Consider the following 15154-nt stretch of genomic DNA (forward strand, 5'->3'; position numbering starts at 1 on the left):
ACGAAAAAATAAAAAAGGGCTGGGGATGTTGCTCAGTGGTGAAGTGCCTCTGGATTCAATCCCCCGAGCACAAAGAAAGAGTAAAGATTCTTGAGGCATACTGAGTCTGAATTCCATCTCTATTACTTTACCTTATGTAAGGTATATCACTTCTATGTGTTCCTGTTTCTTTATTCTATAAAATAACAATATAATAATACTTTTTTTGTGTGTGTGTGATGGGGATTGAACGCAGGAGTACTACCACTGAGCTACCCTACTACTTCAAAATTTTTTATTCTGAGACAGGGTCTTACTAAGTTGCCAAGGCTGGCCTCAAACTTGTGATCCTTTTGCCTTAACCTCTCAATTAATTGGAATTGCTAGCCTGTGTCACCGTTTCTGTAATCTCTGGAATTATAGTGGGTAACAACCCTACTTAGTTCATAGTACTTTTCTTATAGCCTTTATGAGGACTGCCTGAGCTATGTAGATTAAGTGCTCTGTTAACTATTATTACTTTTCATTGGTGGTCCTCAGAACACAAAAGGTACACAAGCCATTGAAGTGTGGGTAAACTGAATACCAATATTGTTGGGATCAACCCAGCTCCAAAGACTAACTTTCCCATCCCCCAAGAAGAGCTGTCCAATGGTGAGCCCTGCTGGCTCACATGATCCTTACCCACCAATCAGACTAGCCCTGCTGGCTCACATGATCCTTACCCACCAATCAGACTAGCCCTGCTGGCTCACATGATCTTTACCCACCAATCAGAAAGCTCCCCATGTCAACTGTCAAACCCTTCAACCATTAAACTGTCATAACTGTCAAACCACTCTCGGCTCTATAAATATGCATAGCTGTTCCTCAATAAACCTGCATTTTCTCCGACTACAAGCCTTGATCGTTCTTTCAAATATTAAAAATATATTTAACATCTTTTTACTTCAAACACACTTTCCAATTCTTCCAATTCAAACACCCTTCCAATTCTTAGCTGATGATTTCTCTTACTCCTCTAATAAAAACAGAGGGCTGGGGTGTAGTAGCTCAGTGGTAGAGCATTTGCTTAGCACAAGTGAGGCACTTGGTTCAATCCTCAGCACCACAAAAAATAAATAAATAAAAATAAAGGTATTGTATCCATTAAAAAAAAGAAGAAGGAGTTGGGGCTGTGGCATAGTGATAGAGTGCTCACCTTGCATGTGGAAGGCACTGGGTTTGATCCTCAGCATCACATAAAAATAAAAATAAAGTTATTGTGTCCATCTACAACTAAAAAAATATTTTAAAAAAGAAATAACCATTCCTTTGTCGCATCAACTCACCTGTATCCATATCATATTTATAATTCTCTTAATTCTTCCTTATGAACTGGATCCTACTCCTCCCCAATTTCCACAATAATCCTTTTTTCTACCTCAATATTTTTTCTTTCTATGGACTCATTCTCATCTTTTTTTTAATATTTACTTTTTAGTTATAGGTGGACACAATGTATTTTACTTTATGTGGTGCTGTGGATTGAACTCAATGCCACATGCATGCTAGTTGCATGCTCTACCTCTGAGCCACATCATTCTCATCTTAAAATTGACTCATCATACCCCACACACCCTTCTAGCTTCTAAACCCATCTCTAGTTCATTTCTTAACAAAATCTCTTGTTATCTCACCATCACCAGTGGCTCACCTCCTGTTCTGAGCCATACTTAGCAAGTTTCATCCTCAATACCATTGACACCTTATCCCCTTGACACAAGGTCACCAAGAATTTCCTTCCTGCCATATCCTGTGGGTGAAGCTCAGTTCAGTCCACCTGTATCTACTGTTCCTTCCTGAAACATTTTCCTCATTTGTTTCATAGCACCATTCTCTCTAGGTCTGAGTAACCAAAATCTACATGCTGCCTCTTCTTCCTTCTCTAAATAAAGGGCCTCCATCATCTCTGTCTCTTCTGGCCTCCTTTAATACCCATTCCCTAGGGGAGGGGCCAATACATTTTTTTCTGTAAAGGGCCAAACAATAAAAATTTTAGGTTTGGGCTGGGGATGTGGCTCAAGCGGTAGTGCGCTCGCCTGGCATGCGTGCGGCCCGGGTTCGATCCTCAGCACCACATACAAACAAAGATGTTGTGTCCGCCAAGAACTAAAAAAAAAAAAAAATATTAAAATTCTCTCTCTCTCTCTCTCTTTTTTAAAAAAAATTTAGGTTCTGTGGGCCTCAACTACTCATCTTCCAGACAATATGTAACTAAATAGCTATGGCTACGATCCAATAATACTTTATTTCTAAAAATAGGTGGTAGGTTATAGCAGTCCTAAATATCTCATCTAGTCCCTTGGTTGGACACCCAAATTTATATAACTAGTCCTAACCTCTCCCTGAATACTAAACTTGCTTTTTTCAGATGCCAGCTTAATGTCTCATCCTTGATGACAAATAGCCATTTTGTGTATGTATGTATCTGCGTGTGTCTGTGTGTGTATGTGCATGCACATGTTATCAGAGATTGAATCCAGGGCTTTACACATACTAGGCAAGAACTCTACCACTGAACCACATTCCCAACCTACAATTTTCTATATCACCATCACCAGTGCCTCACCTCCTTTTCTGAGCCAAAGCTAGCAAGTTTTCATCCTCAGATACCATTGGCACTGGCATCTTAACTGTAATATATCTGCAGGTTCTGTATCCATGGATTCAATCAAATGCAGACTAAAATATGTGAAAATAAATTATATCTGTACTGAACACATACAAAACACATACAGAACACATACATCTTTTTTCTTGTCATTATTCCCTAAAAAATATAATGTAGGAACTATGTATGTAGCATTTTACAGTGTTTTAGGTATTATAAGGAATCCAGAGATGACTTTAAGGGACTTGAACAGATTTTGAGATCAGTTGGAAACCCCAGAACCAATCCTCCATGGATACCAAGGGAAAACTGGATACCTAAAACAGGACTCTATTTCCATTCCCCAAGCCATCTTTCATGTCTGCCTAGATCAGCTGGATTCTATTCATCTCCTTCACCTATACCTCATAGCAGGTCTATTAGCTCTGCATCCAAAGCACAAGATGAATACGCCACCCTTTCACCACCATCCTAATCCAAGTTACTATCATTGCTATGACTAGTATAGACCTCTGAAGTAGTTTGTCCACTGACCTTTCTACTTCCAATCTTGCTCCCATTTAGTATATTCTCCACATAGTATAAATTATGATCATTTAAAAACATATGAGATTATGGCTTTCAATCTTTCTTTGAAAAGAAAAATCCAAATTTCCCACTGTGGGAAAAAAAACTAAGATTTGGCTCCTGCTCAACTTTAACTCTTATTTAGTATTCTTCCCCCCTCTAAATATACTCTGAGTTTTTTGCTGTTCTGCAAACATACAAATCTCATTGCCCTCTTCACGAGATGATTTCTTTCAAGTTATTCACAGGATATAAGCCCATATAAGCCGATATTTCCTGTCTCTGCACAAATATGCCCTCCTTACAAAAGGCTTTGCTGAGCATCGAGCCCAACTCCACCTCCTCACCCTTCATACTTTTCCTTTATAGCATGCATCATGATTTCACATTATATTATCTATTCATTGGTTTACAGTTTACTGAGTGTCTCCCATTTGCCTATTTGCCAAAATATATGTTATAGTTGGCACACTGCCTGGCTCAGAGAAGGCAATCAGTAAGTAAATATATGCTGAATAGGTAAATGAATGAACTTTCAGGAATTGGAGACAAGCTTAAGAATCACTGCAGGAAAAAAATATGGAAATCAATTGGTTGCACTGGGAAAGAGAGCATTTTCTTTTGAATTTTTAAAATTAGTGCATTATAGTTATATTTAATATTTGGGTTCATTTTGACATATTCATAAATTCATGTAAGCGTTTGCTCTATTTCAGTTCCCAGATCTTCCTCTTTCCCTCCCTTCTTCCCTCCTGACAATCTCTAATTGAAATTAGAAGGTAATATGAGAAGGGGAAAAAACAGACAGTGATAACTGAGAATGCACATAAAAGTTCTTTTGGTACTTTACACTAAGAAAAATCTGTTTTCTTTCCTCTCTTAGGCCATAACAGCATGCAAACCTGTGACCCCCACCTTGACCATCTGGCTTTTGTTGGCATTTACCTGGTGAGCCCTCACTTACCTGCACACCGTCTTCCTTGCACATCTCCAATCACAATGAACGGCTCTTTGCCTTGCTCCAATAAGGTAATCACTTCTGGCTTTGAGGCAGAATATCCTGATTACAAGAAAGAAATACAACAAGATATAAAAGTGATATGATATGCCAAGTTCAAAAACATTTTAAGACTTGATATATACTTCAGAGAAAACTAAGATTAAAGAATACTCAAATTAGGGTAACCGCACAATCCTAGAGCATAAAGAAACTTAATATGCAGGGAAAAGGTCCCATTTTATAATTAAAACTCCTGCAGACTCACTCTGTTGAGAGACAGTAGTAACTGAGAGCACCGACTCTGGAGCCAGACTATAAGGGTTCAGATTCTGCTCTTCCATCTACATACCAATGATTGTAAGCAAACCACTTAAATTCTCTGGGCCTTAGTTTTCTCACTTGTAGAATGAAAATAAAAGTAATACCTATTTCATGGCTAATATTTAGAACAATTCTTGGTATATGGTAAGCACTCTATTAGCTATTAGTATTTTATTGATACTAATTTATTTGGAGCAAAAGAAGCTTCCTAAGATAGTTTGAAGTTGTTGTTGTTCTTGTTCTTCTTCTTCTTCTTTTTCTTTTTTTTTTTTAGGTGTAGATGGACACAACACAATGCCTTTATTTTTATGTGGTGCTGAGGATCGAACCCGGGTCCCACCTGTGCTAGGTGAGCGCTCTACTACTGAGCCACAATCCCAGCCCCAAAGTTCTCTCTTTTTGAGTTTTTTTTTAAACAAAGTTGGTGTTATTTTATTTGGACCTTTATTTTGTTCATTTATATATGGTGCTGAGAATCAAACCCAGTGCCTCACACATGCTAGGCAAGCATTCTACCATTGAGCCACAACCCCAGCCTGAGATTTTTTTTTTTTTTAAGAGAGAGTGAGAGAGGAGAGACAGAGAGAGAGAGAGAATTTTTTAATATTTATTTTTTAGTTCTTGGCGGACACAACATCTTTGTTGGTATGTGGTGCTGAGGATCGAACCCGGGCCGCACGCATGCCAGGCGATCGAGCTACCGCTTGAGCCACATCCCCAGCCCCAAGAGATTTTTTTTTTAATATACCTTTATGAGTCCACAACCCCAGCTCTAGTTTGAAGCAAGAGCTAAGTTAATGGATTTTAATTTTCAATCACAAGGTGTTTGTTGTGAGAAACAGAATGCATTCATTTTATTTTTAAATACATTACTAATTTAAATTATGACATAAGTCGTGACACTGGGTAGGACTGTTATTCTGCCAAATAGAACAACCATAAGCAATTCTATATATTTTATTTTATTTTTTAAAGAGAGAGAGAGAGAGAGAGAGAGAGAGAGAGTGTTTTTATTTATTTTTTGGTTTTCGGTGGACACAACATCTTTGTTTATATGTGGTGCTGAGGATTGAACTCGGGCCACACGCATGCCAGGTGAGCACGCTACCGCTTGAGCCACATCCCCAGCCCCCCATAAGCAATTATAAGCTCAACTTCAATGTGAAATGTTATTTCTTTGAAATTGACTTTGGAATAAATATCCCATAATTCAAATCTAGTCCCTTAGTCATCAAAAAAGATGCAACTATAGCAATGGATTAAGGAAATGGTTCATGAAGATCACTATAGTGTGGTGAAATGGTATTTACATACCAGTGAAGTTCAATTAATTCCTTGAGTAACAGGGAAGAAGTTCAGTTACTTTCTTAAAACACAGTCCTAAAGGGCTAGAGATATAGCTCAGTGGTAAATGATGTGTTTAGCAGGATGAGGCCTTCAGTTTTAATCCCCAGTACCACAAAATAAACAAAGGTTCTGAATTCATGTAAGAAAAAGCTATTATTTCAGAGAGCAGTGTTTAAATTATTTGAGGTAAATGACCTTACCCAGTGAGACCAAGTTGCTATAATTCTCCAGCATCACATCTCTGTACAATTCCCTCTGAGCAGGGTTCAGGCACTTCCATTCCCTTTGAGAGAAGACTACAGACACATCACTGAACTTCACTAGTTTCTGAAATGAGAAACGAACACATTACTGATGAAATTATAAAATGCATACTTAAGGAAAAATAGGAGATAAAATATTTCATTGCAACAAGTGGGAGACTATACAAAACAAAGGCTAGGGCTGAAAGCTTATCACAAAGGTAAGAGAAAGGAATGACTCTGGTGTTTGAGTAGAATGGCCTTATTTTCTTGAAGAATCTAGTTGCCACATGCAAAATTTCCTATATATTATGGGATTCTTTGATTACTCAAACATTTTTGAGAATAAATTAAATGTTGCCCAATTAAATTAAACAATGGATATAAGCAAATTCATCTTTTCCTTTACTTAAAATCATACAGATTTTTTTTAAAAATACTATATAAGGGCTGGGGCTCAGCAAAAGAGCACTCGCTTAGCACTTGCAAGGCCCTGGGCTTGAGCCTCAGCACCACATAAAAATAAATAAAGATTAAAAAAAATACTATATAAAATCTCTCCTAGAATAATGGGTTTGTATAAAATTAAAGAATTTTTAAAATATTCAGCTTAATCTTTATGTCATTATTTCTTAATTTTTCCTTATTTGGGCAATTCTATTATAAATGTTATTCATTTATTCATGTGAGACAAGAGTCTAGGCTCATCTGAACTTCGTGGCTTCAGGTGATTCTAATCACCTATGTCTTCTGAGCAGCTGGATTTAGCCCATCTTATAAATAATAATAATAATAATAATAATAATAATAATAGGGGATAGGATTATGGATCAGTGGTAAAGAGCTTGCCTTGCATGTGCAAAGCCCTGGGTTTGATCCTCAGCACCACGTAAAAATAAATAAAGTTATTGTGTCCAACTACAACTACAAAAAATAAATATAATAATAATAATTATTATTATTATTATTATTATTACTACCACTACTATTACCAGGGATTGAACTCAGGGGCACTTGACCACTGAGCCACATCCCCAGCCCTATTTTGTATTTTATTTGGAGACAGGATCTCACTGAGTTGCTTAAACACCTCACTTTTGCTGAGGCTGGCTTTGAACTCTTGATCCTATATCTATATCTCAGCCTCCTGAGCTGCTGGGATATAAATTATTTTAATCAGCTAAGTAATAGTCAAGCAGGCTAGGAGTGTAGCTCAGTGATAGAGCACTTGCCTAGCCTGCACAAGACCCTGGATTCCATCTCTAGCTCTGCAAAATAATAATAATAGTAATAATGATAATAATAATTAATAATAATAATAATAATAATAATAATAATACAATCTTATGGATATACCAAACTTAATTATAGAATCCAGAAAGTAAGACATTTATGTTAGTTAATCTCTCTTAAGGTTTCTCTAATCATGGGAGAATACAAAGATCTAATATTTATGCCTCTGGGTGATTTTCTTATAAATACTGTACACTTTCTTTGTTCCTGGAACAAAGAATCTTGATGTAGAATAAGCCAAATCACACAGATGTCAAGACCAGCTTATTCCATTCAAACTCAAAATGGCTCCTATTGTGGATTTTCACCTCTTGGAGATTCCCAGAAAAGATCTCGATTGCTCCATACACAGAACCCAACCATATAGTAAGAATGAAGCCAATCAACACTAAACTGCATTTTGCCTACAGACACAGTTCCCTGGAAAACTTTAGTTTTCCTGTGTGTCATCAGATAAGCTCATCCTTTGTTTGATTACACTTCAGCTCTGATGAAGTAAAATACTTCCCTCCGGAGACTTCGTTTTTGCCCCATTTGTGCTGCAGACAGAGAATGCATGCACAGCAGATGCTGCATGGTTTAGTCAGGTTCAGATGAATATTTGTTAAAGAAAACAGGGGCATATAAGAGCCACTGGGACAATTAGAGATGAAAGAAAACTTCAGTTAAATAAGAAGGTTCAGTATAAAGAATGAAAATTCTTTCACGTGACCCTAAAAGGGAGTTGGGGAATCTCAAGAAAGAAAGAGACAGCTGCTTACGTGTGCCATGGTTTTAGGTTTACAAGAACTGGCCAGTCTTCCTCAGGGTTCTTCTAGAGAAGCAAAGTTCTGAGAAACCTGAATTGGATGAGAAAAAAAAAATGAACCAATGACAAGAGGCTGTTTCAAAAGTAACAAAAAGATGCAAATAATCTTTTCTTTTCTATTCTTGCTTGTAAACACTGGCACCCATACTTCCCTCACATGCTCCTCCCTCATATTCTCCCTGTCAAGGAAGCTGGGCTACTGTAAAGAGCAGAGGCTCACCTGTATTAGAATTCATGATCAGTATCTTCAGCAGGGGAGTTCTGGGCAATCCCCACTATGAAGATGCTGATCTCGGCCCAAGGCTGGGATGTTCAGAACCGCCCTGACTAGATTCTCCTTCCTGATTCTCAATTCTAAAAAGTGACCACACAAACTAAAATAGACGGCAGTTTTCCTTGCTTTAAGCCTTTTCTGGCCTCCCTGGACTTGAAGACAAAAGGCAGAACAGACTGGGAGTCTGCAAACTATGGCCCATGAACCAAATCTGGACCATCCGTTTACTCTTGTCTATGGCTACTTTCAGAAAATTCCAATAGCCATTTAACAGAGTTATATGGCCTATAAAGCCTAAAATACTTAGTATTTGTTCCTTTATTGATGTGACATTTGCTGACCTCCAGCATGGACAATGCATGACAGCCTTTATCACTGCAAAACTGTACCTGCCTACTGGGATTCCTACCCTCACCTGAACTAGAACTACCAGAATTCTCAGGGCTTGCAGCTCCCCATTTCCCCCAGGCAGAATCATCCACAGGATTTTTCTGCTTGACATCCTTCTTACTTCTTCATACCCAAACTTTGTGAAAAGTGAATTTATCATCCCTACATCGGTTAAAAAAGAAAGTTAACTTATATGGCATGTATCAATCATATAAATCTCAGAATAGCCCTAAAACACTGTTGTTATCTCCATTTCAAACACTAGAAACAGAAACCTAAATCTAGTTAATTAATGGCACATATGAGTTCTGATTCCAGAATTGTCCAACTACAAAGCCAGTTTGTTTTCAACTCTGCTCTTGCTATGGATATGCAGAATTTCTTATGACACCTTGGGAAACCTGAGCATGAATAATAATAGAAGTAACTTACCAGGAAGTATTAAATGTTGCTAATTAAGAAGATATGTTAAAGGGACAAGTAACATTTTATGTTTAGTTCACAGATGGATTTAAAAGACTGATTACATGTTAGCAAGGTTGGAACAAAATAGACACACAATGTCATACAATGGTATCACAAGAGGGTAAATTTTCTAATTCATGTTTATGTGATATAAAAACAAACAGGGGAGGATCTCAGGTATTGGTAAAATAAAATAAATATTCCGGAACTAGTAGTAATTTATTTTTTTCAGTTACAAGAATTTCTCTATAAGCTGAGCATGGTGGCACACGCCTATAATCCCAGTGATTTAGGAGGCTAAGGCAAGAAGATCACAAGTTCTAACCCAGCCTCAGCAACTTAGTGAGGCTCTGAGCAACTCAGTGAGACCCTGTCTCTAATATATAAAAAAAAAAAAGGGCTAGGTGGTACTGGGGATATAGCTCAGTTGGTGGAGTGCTTGCCTTGCATGCACAAGGCCCTGGGTTCAATCCCCAGCACCACACACACACACACAAAAAAAAAAAAAAAAAAAAAAGCTGGGTATGTGGCTCAGTGGTTAAACATTCCTGGGTTTATTCCCTGGTTCCAAAACAAAACAAAACTACAAAAACCAATACAAGCCTGGTGTTTAACAATCCTATTTCTAGGTCCCTAGAGAAAATAATTTATATATGGGCAAAAAGATATATGCAAACAGGGGCAAATAAACTAATTTTAAAAAGGAAAAGACTGGGAAATAATAGTCTTCAATAAAGAATAGGTTAAATAAATTCTATTGAATACACATACCAACAATAAGTCACAAAAATGATATAGATTGGGGGTAAGCAAACATTTCCTGCAAAGGATAACAAATATTTGGGGCTTGGGGCTGGGGTTGTGGCTCAGTGGTAGCCTGGCATGCGTGTGGCAGTGGGTTCGATCCTTAGGACCATATAAAAATAAAATAAAGATGTTGTGTCCATAGAAAACTAAGGAATAAATATTTAAAAATCTCTCTCAAAAAATAAAATAAAGGTATTATGTTAATTTATAATTAAAAATATGTTTAAAAATTTCAAAAGATATTTTGGGCTTTTTGAGTTACTCAAAATGTTTAATTCTGATGAAGTCCAATTTGCCTATTTTTGGGGGGTAGGGATGTGGCTCAGTGGTAGAGTGCACACCTAGCATGCATGAGGCACTGGGTTCGATCCTCAGCACACATAAAAATAAATAAAAATATTGTGTCCCTCTAAAACTAAAAAAAAAAGAAAAAAAATTGCCTGTTTTTGTTGTTGTTGCCTGAGCCATTGATACAATATTTAAGAATTCCTTGCCAAACAAAGACTTATCCTTTTATTTTCTTTTAAAGGTTTTATAATTTTAGTTCTTACATTTAGGTCTTTTTTTTTTTTTTTTCAAATGGCACAGTGTGGCAGTCAACCACTAAGCCACACCCCTAACACTTTTTATTTGAGACATGGTCTTGCTAAATTACTGAGATTGGCCTTGAATTCGTAATCCTCCTGTCCCAGTCTCCTGAATAGCTAGGATTATAGCCAAGCACCACCACATCCACCTAACTTTTACATAGGGTGTAAGGCAGGGGACCAACTTTATTGTTTTGCATGTTAACTATCCAGTTTTCCCAGCACTACTTATTGAAAGGACGATTCTTCCCAAATTGAATAGTATGGGCTAATTTCTGGACTCCCAATTCTACTACAATGATCTACCTATCTATTCTTATGACAATATCATTGCCCTTTTTAACTGATGTGAAATTCATGTAACTTAGAATAAATTATTTTAAAGTATAGAATTAAGTGGTGTGTTCACAACATTGTATAATTACAACCTCTCTCTAGTTTCAAAACTTTATCATTGCCCCCTAAAAATAAATACTATCCATGAAATAATTACTATCCATTCCTCCCTCCCCCATTTTCTGGTAATCTACTTTTGGTATCTATAAATTTGTCTACCGTATATGTTTTATAAAATGGATTATGCAGCCAGGTGTGGTAGCACACACCTGTAAACTCAATAATATTCAATGTCCTTTTGTGTCTGGCCTTCACATGTTTATGAGGTTCTTCTAAGTTGTAGCATATATTGACTCTTTGTTCTTTTTGTCCATTTTCATATTTCCAAATATCAAATCAATCCTTTAGAAATCTGGCTGAGCACTTTACAGAACCACGGTGAGGAAAATACTGTGTCCCAGAGGGCAGACTGTGAATTATGGTATGGGAAATATTCTCTTATCAGTAAAATCCAGCTAACTGGTTTAAAAATTAGCTCCTTCTAATATCAAAATTGGGCGGGTATAGTTACTTGTATTTTACTTGGTAGAAGTTAATGCCACATTCCTAAGTGCTCCTACTTTGAAAGAGAAAAAAACAAATTCCCGGTATAGAAATTGGGAGTAATTCAGCTTCACAGGATTAAGAATGGCTGGCTAGTTAAATATATTATAATAAATCCACATAATGGATCATAGTTATTAAATGCTAAATTGCAGAACTGGTTTGAATATGGAAAAAAAACAGTATATCCTGTTAGGGATAAAATCAGTTTATAAAACATGACACACAATAAAATAGTCAAAGAGACATCAATAGGTAGCAAAATGAATAGAAAGTTATGCACTCATCCATTACCATGCCTGTGTGTGTGTGTGTGTGTGTGTGTGTTTCAATACTGGGGACTGAACAAAGAGCCTTGTGCTCTACCACTGAGCCATATTCCCAACTCTTTTATTTTTTGAGACAGAGTCTCACTAAGTTGCTTAGGCTAAATTACTAAGGCTGGCCTTGAAATTTTGATCTTTCTGATTTAGCTTTCCAAGTGTTTGGGATTACATGCATGTGCCATCTCACCCTGTTTCATGCTTGTATTTTAAATGAATTGCTTTTCATACTTTCCTTTAGTTCCCAAAATGTAAACCAATTCTATTATTCCTCCATTTGATTTTCTAGGTATATTTTTCATACCTAGACATGGCCAAAATTTCCAAAAGACATCGTACACTTGATAAAAGTCTCCCTGCAGGTTCCTTTTTGTATCTTCCTGGTATATGGGTTTATTTCTAAAAAAGTCTTTTAAAATACAGCTTTGCCAGGCATGGTAGCACACGCCTGAATCCCAGCAGTTCTGGAGGCTGAAGCAGGAGGATTGTGAGTTCAAAGCCAGCCTCATCAAAAAGTGAGGCACTAAGCAACTCAGTGAGACCCAGTCTCTAAATAAAATACAAAATAGGGCCAGGGATGTGGCTTAGTGGTTGAGTGCCCCTGAGTTCAATCCCTGGTACCCCCCAAAACAACAAGCTTTATTGGAGATATAACTTATATAATACCCACTTAAATGCTCTATTAATGATTTTTAGTAAATTTTCAGAGTCAAACAATCATTATCATGATCTGACTTTAAAACATTTCATTGAGGCTGGAGCTCAGACACTTGCCTGCCATGTGTGAGGCTCTGGGTTCAATTCTCAGCACAACACATAAATAAAGGTCTATCAACAACTAAAATAATAAAATTATAAAAACATTTCACTACCACAAAATAAACCTCATAACATTTATAGTTACTTCCTGTTTCCAATTCCACTTTCTAGCAATTACCAATTTAGTTTCTATCTTAGTTTCTTCTGGACAGTCCATATAAATACAACTGTACAATATATAGCCTTGTGTCTTTAATCTGTTACTTGGTGGAATGGTTTTGAGGTCTTTTGATGCTGTTGCATGTATTAGTACTTCATTCTTGTGAAATGTCTATTTAAATCATTTACACACTTTATAGGCTGGGATTGTAGCTCAGTGGTGGAGTGCTTGCCTTGCACATGTGAGGCACTGGGTTTGATCCTCAGCACTATATAAAAATAAGTAAAATAAAGGTATTGTGTTGGGCAAGGTGGCACATTTCATAATTCCAGTGGCTTGGGAGGCTAGGGCAGGAAGATTTCAAGTTCAAGGCCAGCCCCAGCAACTTAGTGAGGCCCTAGGCAACTCAGTGAGACCCTGTCTCTAAGTAAAATATTTTTCAAAAGTCTAGGGATGTGACTCAGTGGTTAAGTACCAAAAAAAAAAAAAAAAAAAAAAAAAAGGAGTGTGTCCATCTACAAGTAAAAAAATATATATTTTTAAATAAATCATTGTCCAGTGGGGTGGCATACACCTAGAATTCCAGTAGCTCTGGAGGCTGAGACAGGAGGATCACAAGTTCAAAGCCAGCCTCAGCAACAAACAGTGAGGCACTAAGCAATTCAGTGAGACTCTGTCCCTGATACACTAAATAAATAAAGAAAAATTTAAAAAGTATTTACACATTTTAAAACTTGAGTTACCAATCTTCCTATTGAGTTATAAGTCTTCTTTCTATGTTCTAGACACAAACTATATATTATATATGATTTTTTTCAAATATTTTTTCTTGATCTATGACTTGGCTTTACTCTTTCTTTTGTTTTTGGTTTTTGCAGTCCTAGGGATTGAACCCAGATCTTCATGCATGCTAGGCAAGTGATCTACCACTGTGCTACACTTTAAGCAGTTTGGTGTTTTCTGAAGGACAAAAATTTTAATCTTTATGACGAGTTAATCACTTAAAAAGGATTATCCCCTTCCTATTGAATTGTCCTGGCACATTTGTTGAAAATCAATTGCCCACACCCTCTCCAAAAAAGGAAATTATTATGAAAATAAATTATTACCATAATTGCAAAGTTTATTTCTGAACTCTCAATTCTGTTCCATTAGTCTATGTTTTTCCTTATGTTAATACTATATTTTTAGATTACTGAGACTTTATATTGTTTTCCTTTTTAGAGAGGGAATTTTTAAAATACTTTTTTAGTTTTCGGTGGACACAACATCTTTCTTTTATTTTTATATGGTGCTGAGGATCGAACCCAGCGACCCGAGCATGCCAAGCGAGCGCGCTTCCGCTTGAGCCACATCCCCAGCCCTGTATTGTTTTTCATTATGTAAGGTTTTCTTTATTTAAAAGATCATTCACAAAATACCATATCCATTTACTTTTTGTCATATAGCTGAATGTGTTAAGTGATCTGAATTCCATTCTTTTCTTTTATTTAATGAATCTGTTTGATTCTTTACCTTTTCATATTTAGGGTTTAAGTATTAGTGTGACAAAAATGCTATCTCAGAAGCAGAGAAAATAACAGGCAGAAGGAAGGAGAGAGAGTTCAGTATATTGCTGAGGTAACCCAGGACTACAACTATCTGGGAACCACCACCTAACAATGCTACAGTGAAGGCCAGGCAGCCCTGAGGCCCGAGCCTTCCTGGCCCCTCTCCTCCCCAGAGTGGAGAAGCTAAAAAATATTCCCTCTGTTCATACGCAGATGTTCAATCTCAAATGCTGTCGTCTAACACCTTACCCCCAGGAGAGTGCTAAACATTGAACATGGAACAATACTGTCCCAAAGACTCAACAGCAAACCTAGACATTTATAATTACCTACAGTTATTACAGGTTTTGACAGCTATGCAAATGAAGTACTGGATTCTAGGCCCATTTTCACTCTGAATTCACAGGAAGGTGGGAAGCAGAGCCTCTCAACATGTTATTTCTACTAGGGGACAGATGGACACACGGCAGAAGGGGAAACACCACGCGGAGGCGGGGAAAAGTCACCTCAGCACATTGTGACACTAGCCCAGCTTAGTGCCTCCACCTGGAGGAAACGTGTTAGTTGGCTGCCCGCTCCACCAGGGCCAGGAAGGACTACTCTGCTATGGTCTTGAAGGAGCGGTAGCAAAACTCAGTGAACACACAGATCGCTATCACCTCGGCGCCCACCAGCCTTCCCACTACTCCT

General features: G+C 37.3%; 2 protein-coding genes across 5 annotated transcripts in view; one reads left to right on the plus strand and one right to left on the minus strand.

Moving 5' to 3' along the window:
- LOC113175099 (uncharacterized) overlaps positions 1-15154 on the plus strand; it is a 192123-nt gene that overhangs the window by 45230 nt on the left and 131739 nt on the right. The window lies entirely within an intron of this gene.
- The window catches only part of Znf540 (zinc finger protein 540), a 34211-nt gene that overhangs the window by 7598 nt on the left and 11459 nt on the right, over positions 1-15154 (minus strand). For all 3 annotated transcript variants that reach the window (XM_026379270.2, XM_026379268.2, XM_026379269.2), the window contains 3 exons: positions 8164-8241; positions 6068-6194; positions 4164-4259 (listed from right to left, as the gene is read on the minus strand). In XM_026379270.2, the coding sequence (XP_026235055.1) occupies positions 4164-4259; positions 6068-6194; positions 8164-8172 (232 nt within the window). In that variant the 5' untranslated portion in view covers positions 8173-8241. The remainder of the gene's footprint in view (positions 1-4163; positions 4260-6067; positions 6195-8163; positions 8242-15154) is intronic.

Source organism: Urocitellus parryii, chromosome 15 (genome assembly GCF_045843805.1).
Source record: "Urocitellus parryii isolate mUroPar1 chromosome 15, mUroPar1.hap1, whole genome shotgun sequence".
Classification (NCBI taxonomy): domain Eukaryota; kingdom Metazoa; phylum Chordata; class Mammalia; order Rodentia; family Sciuridae; genus Urocitellus; species Urocitellus parryii.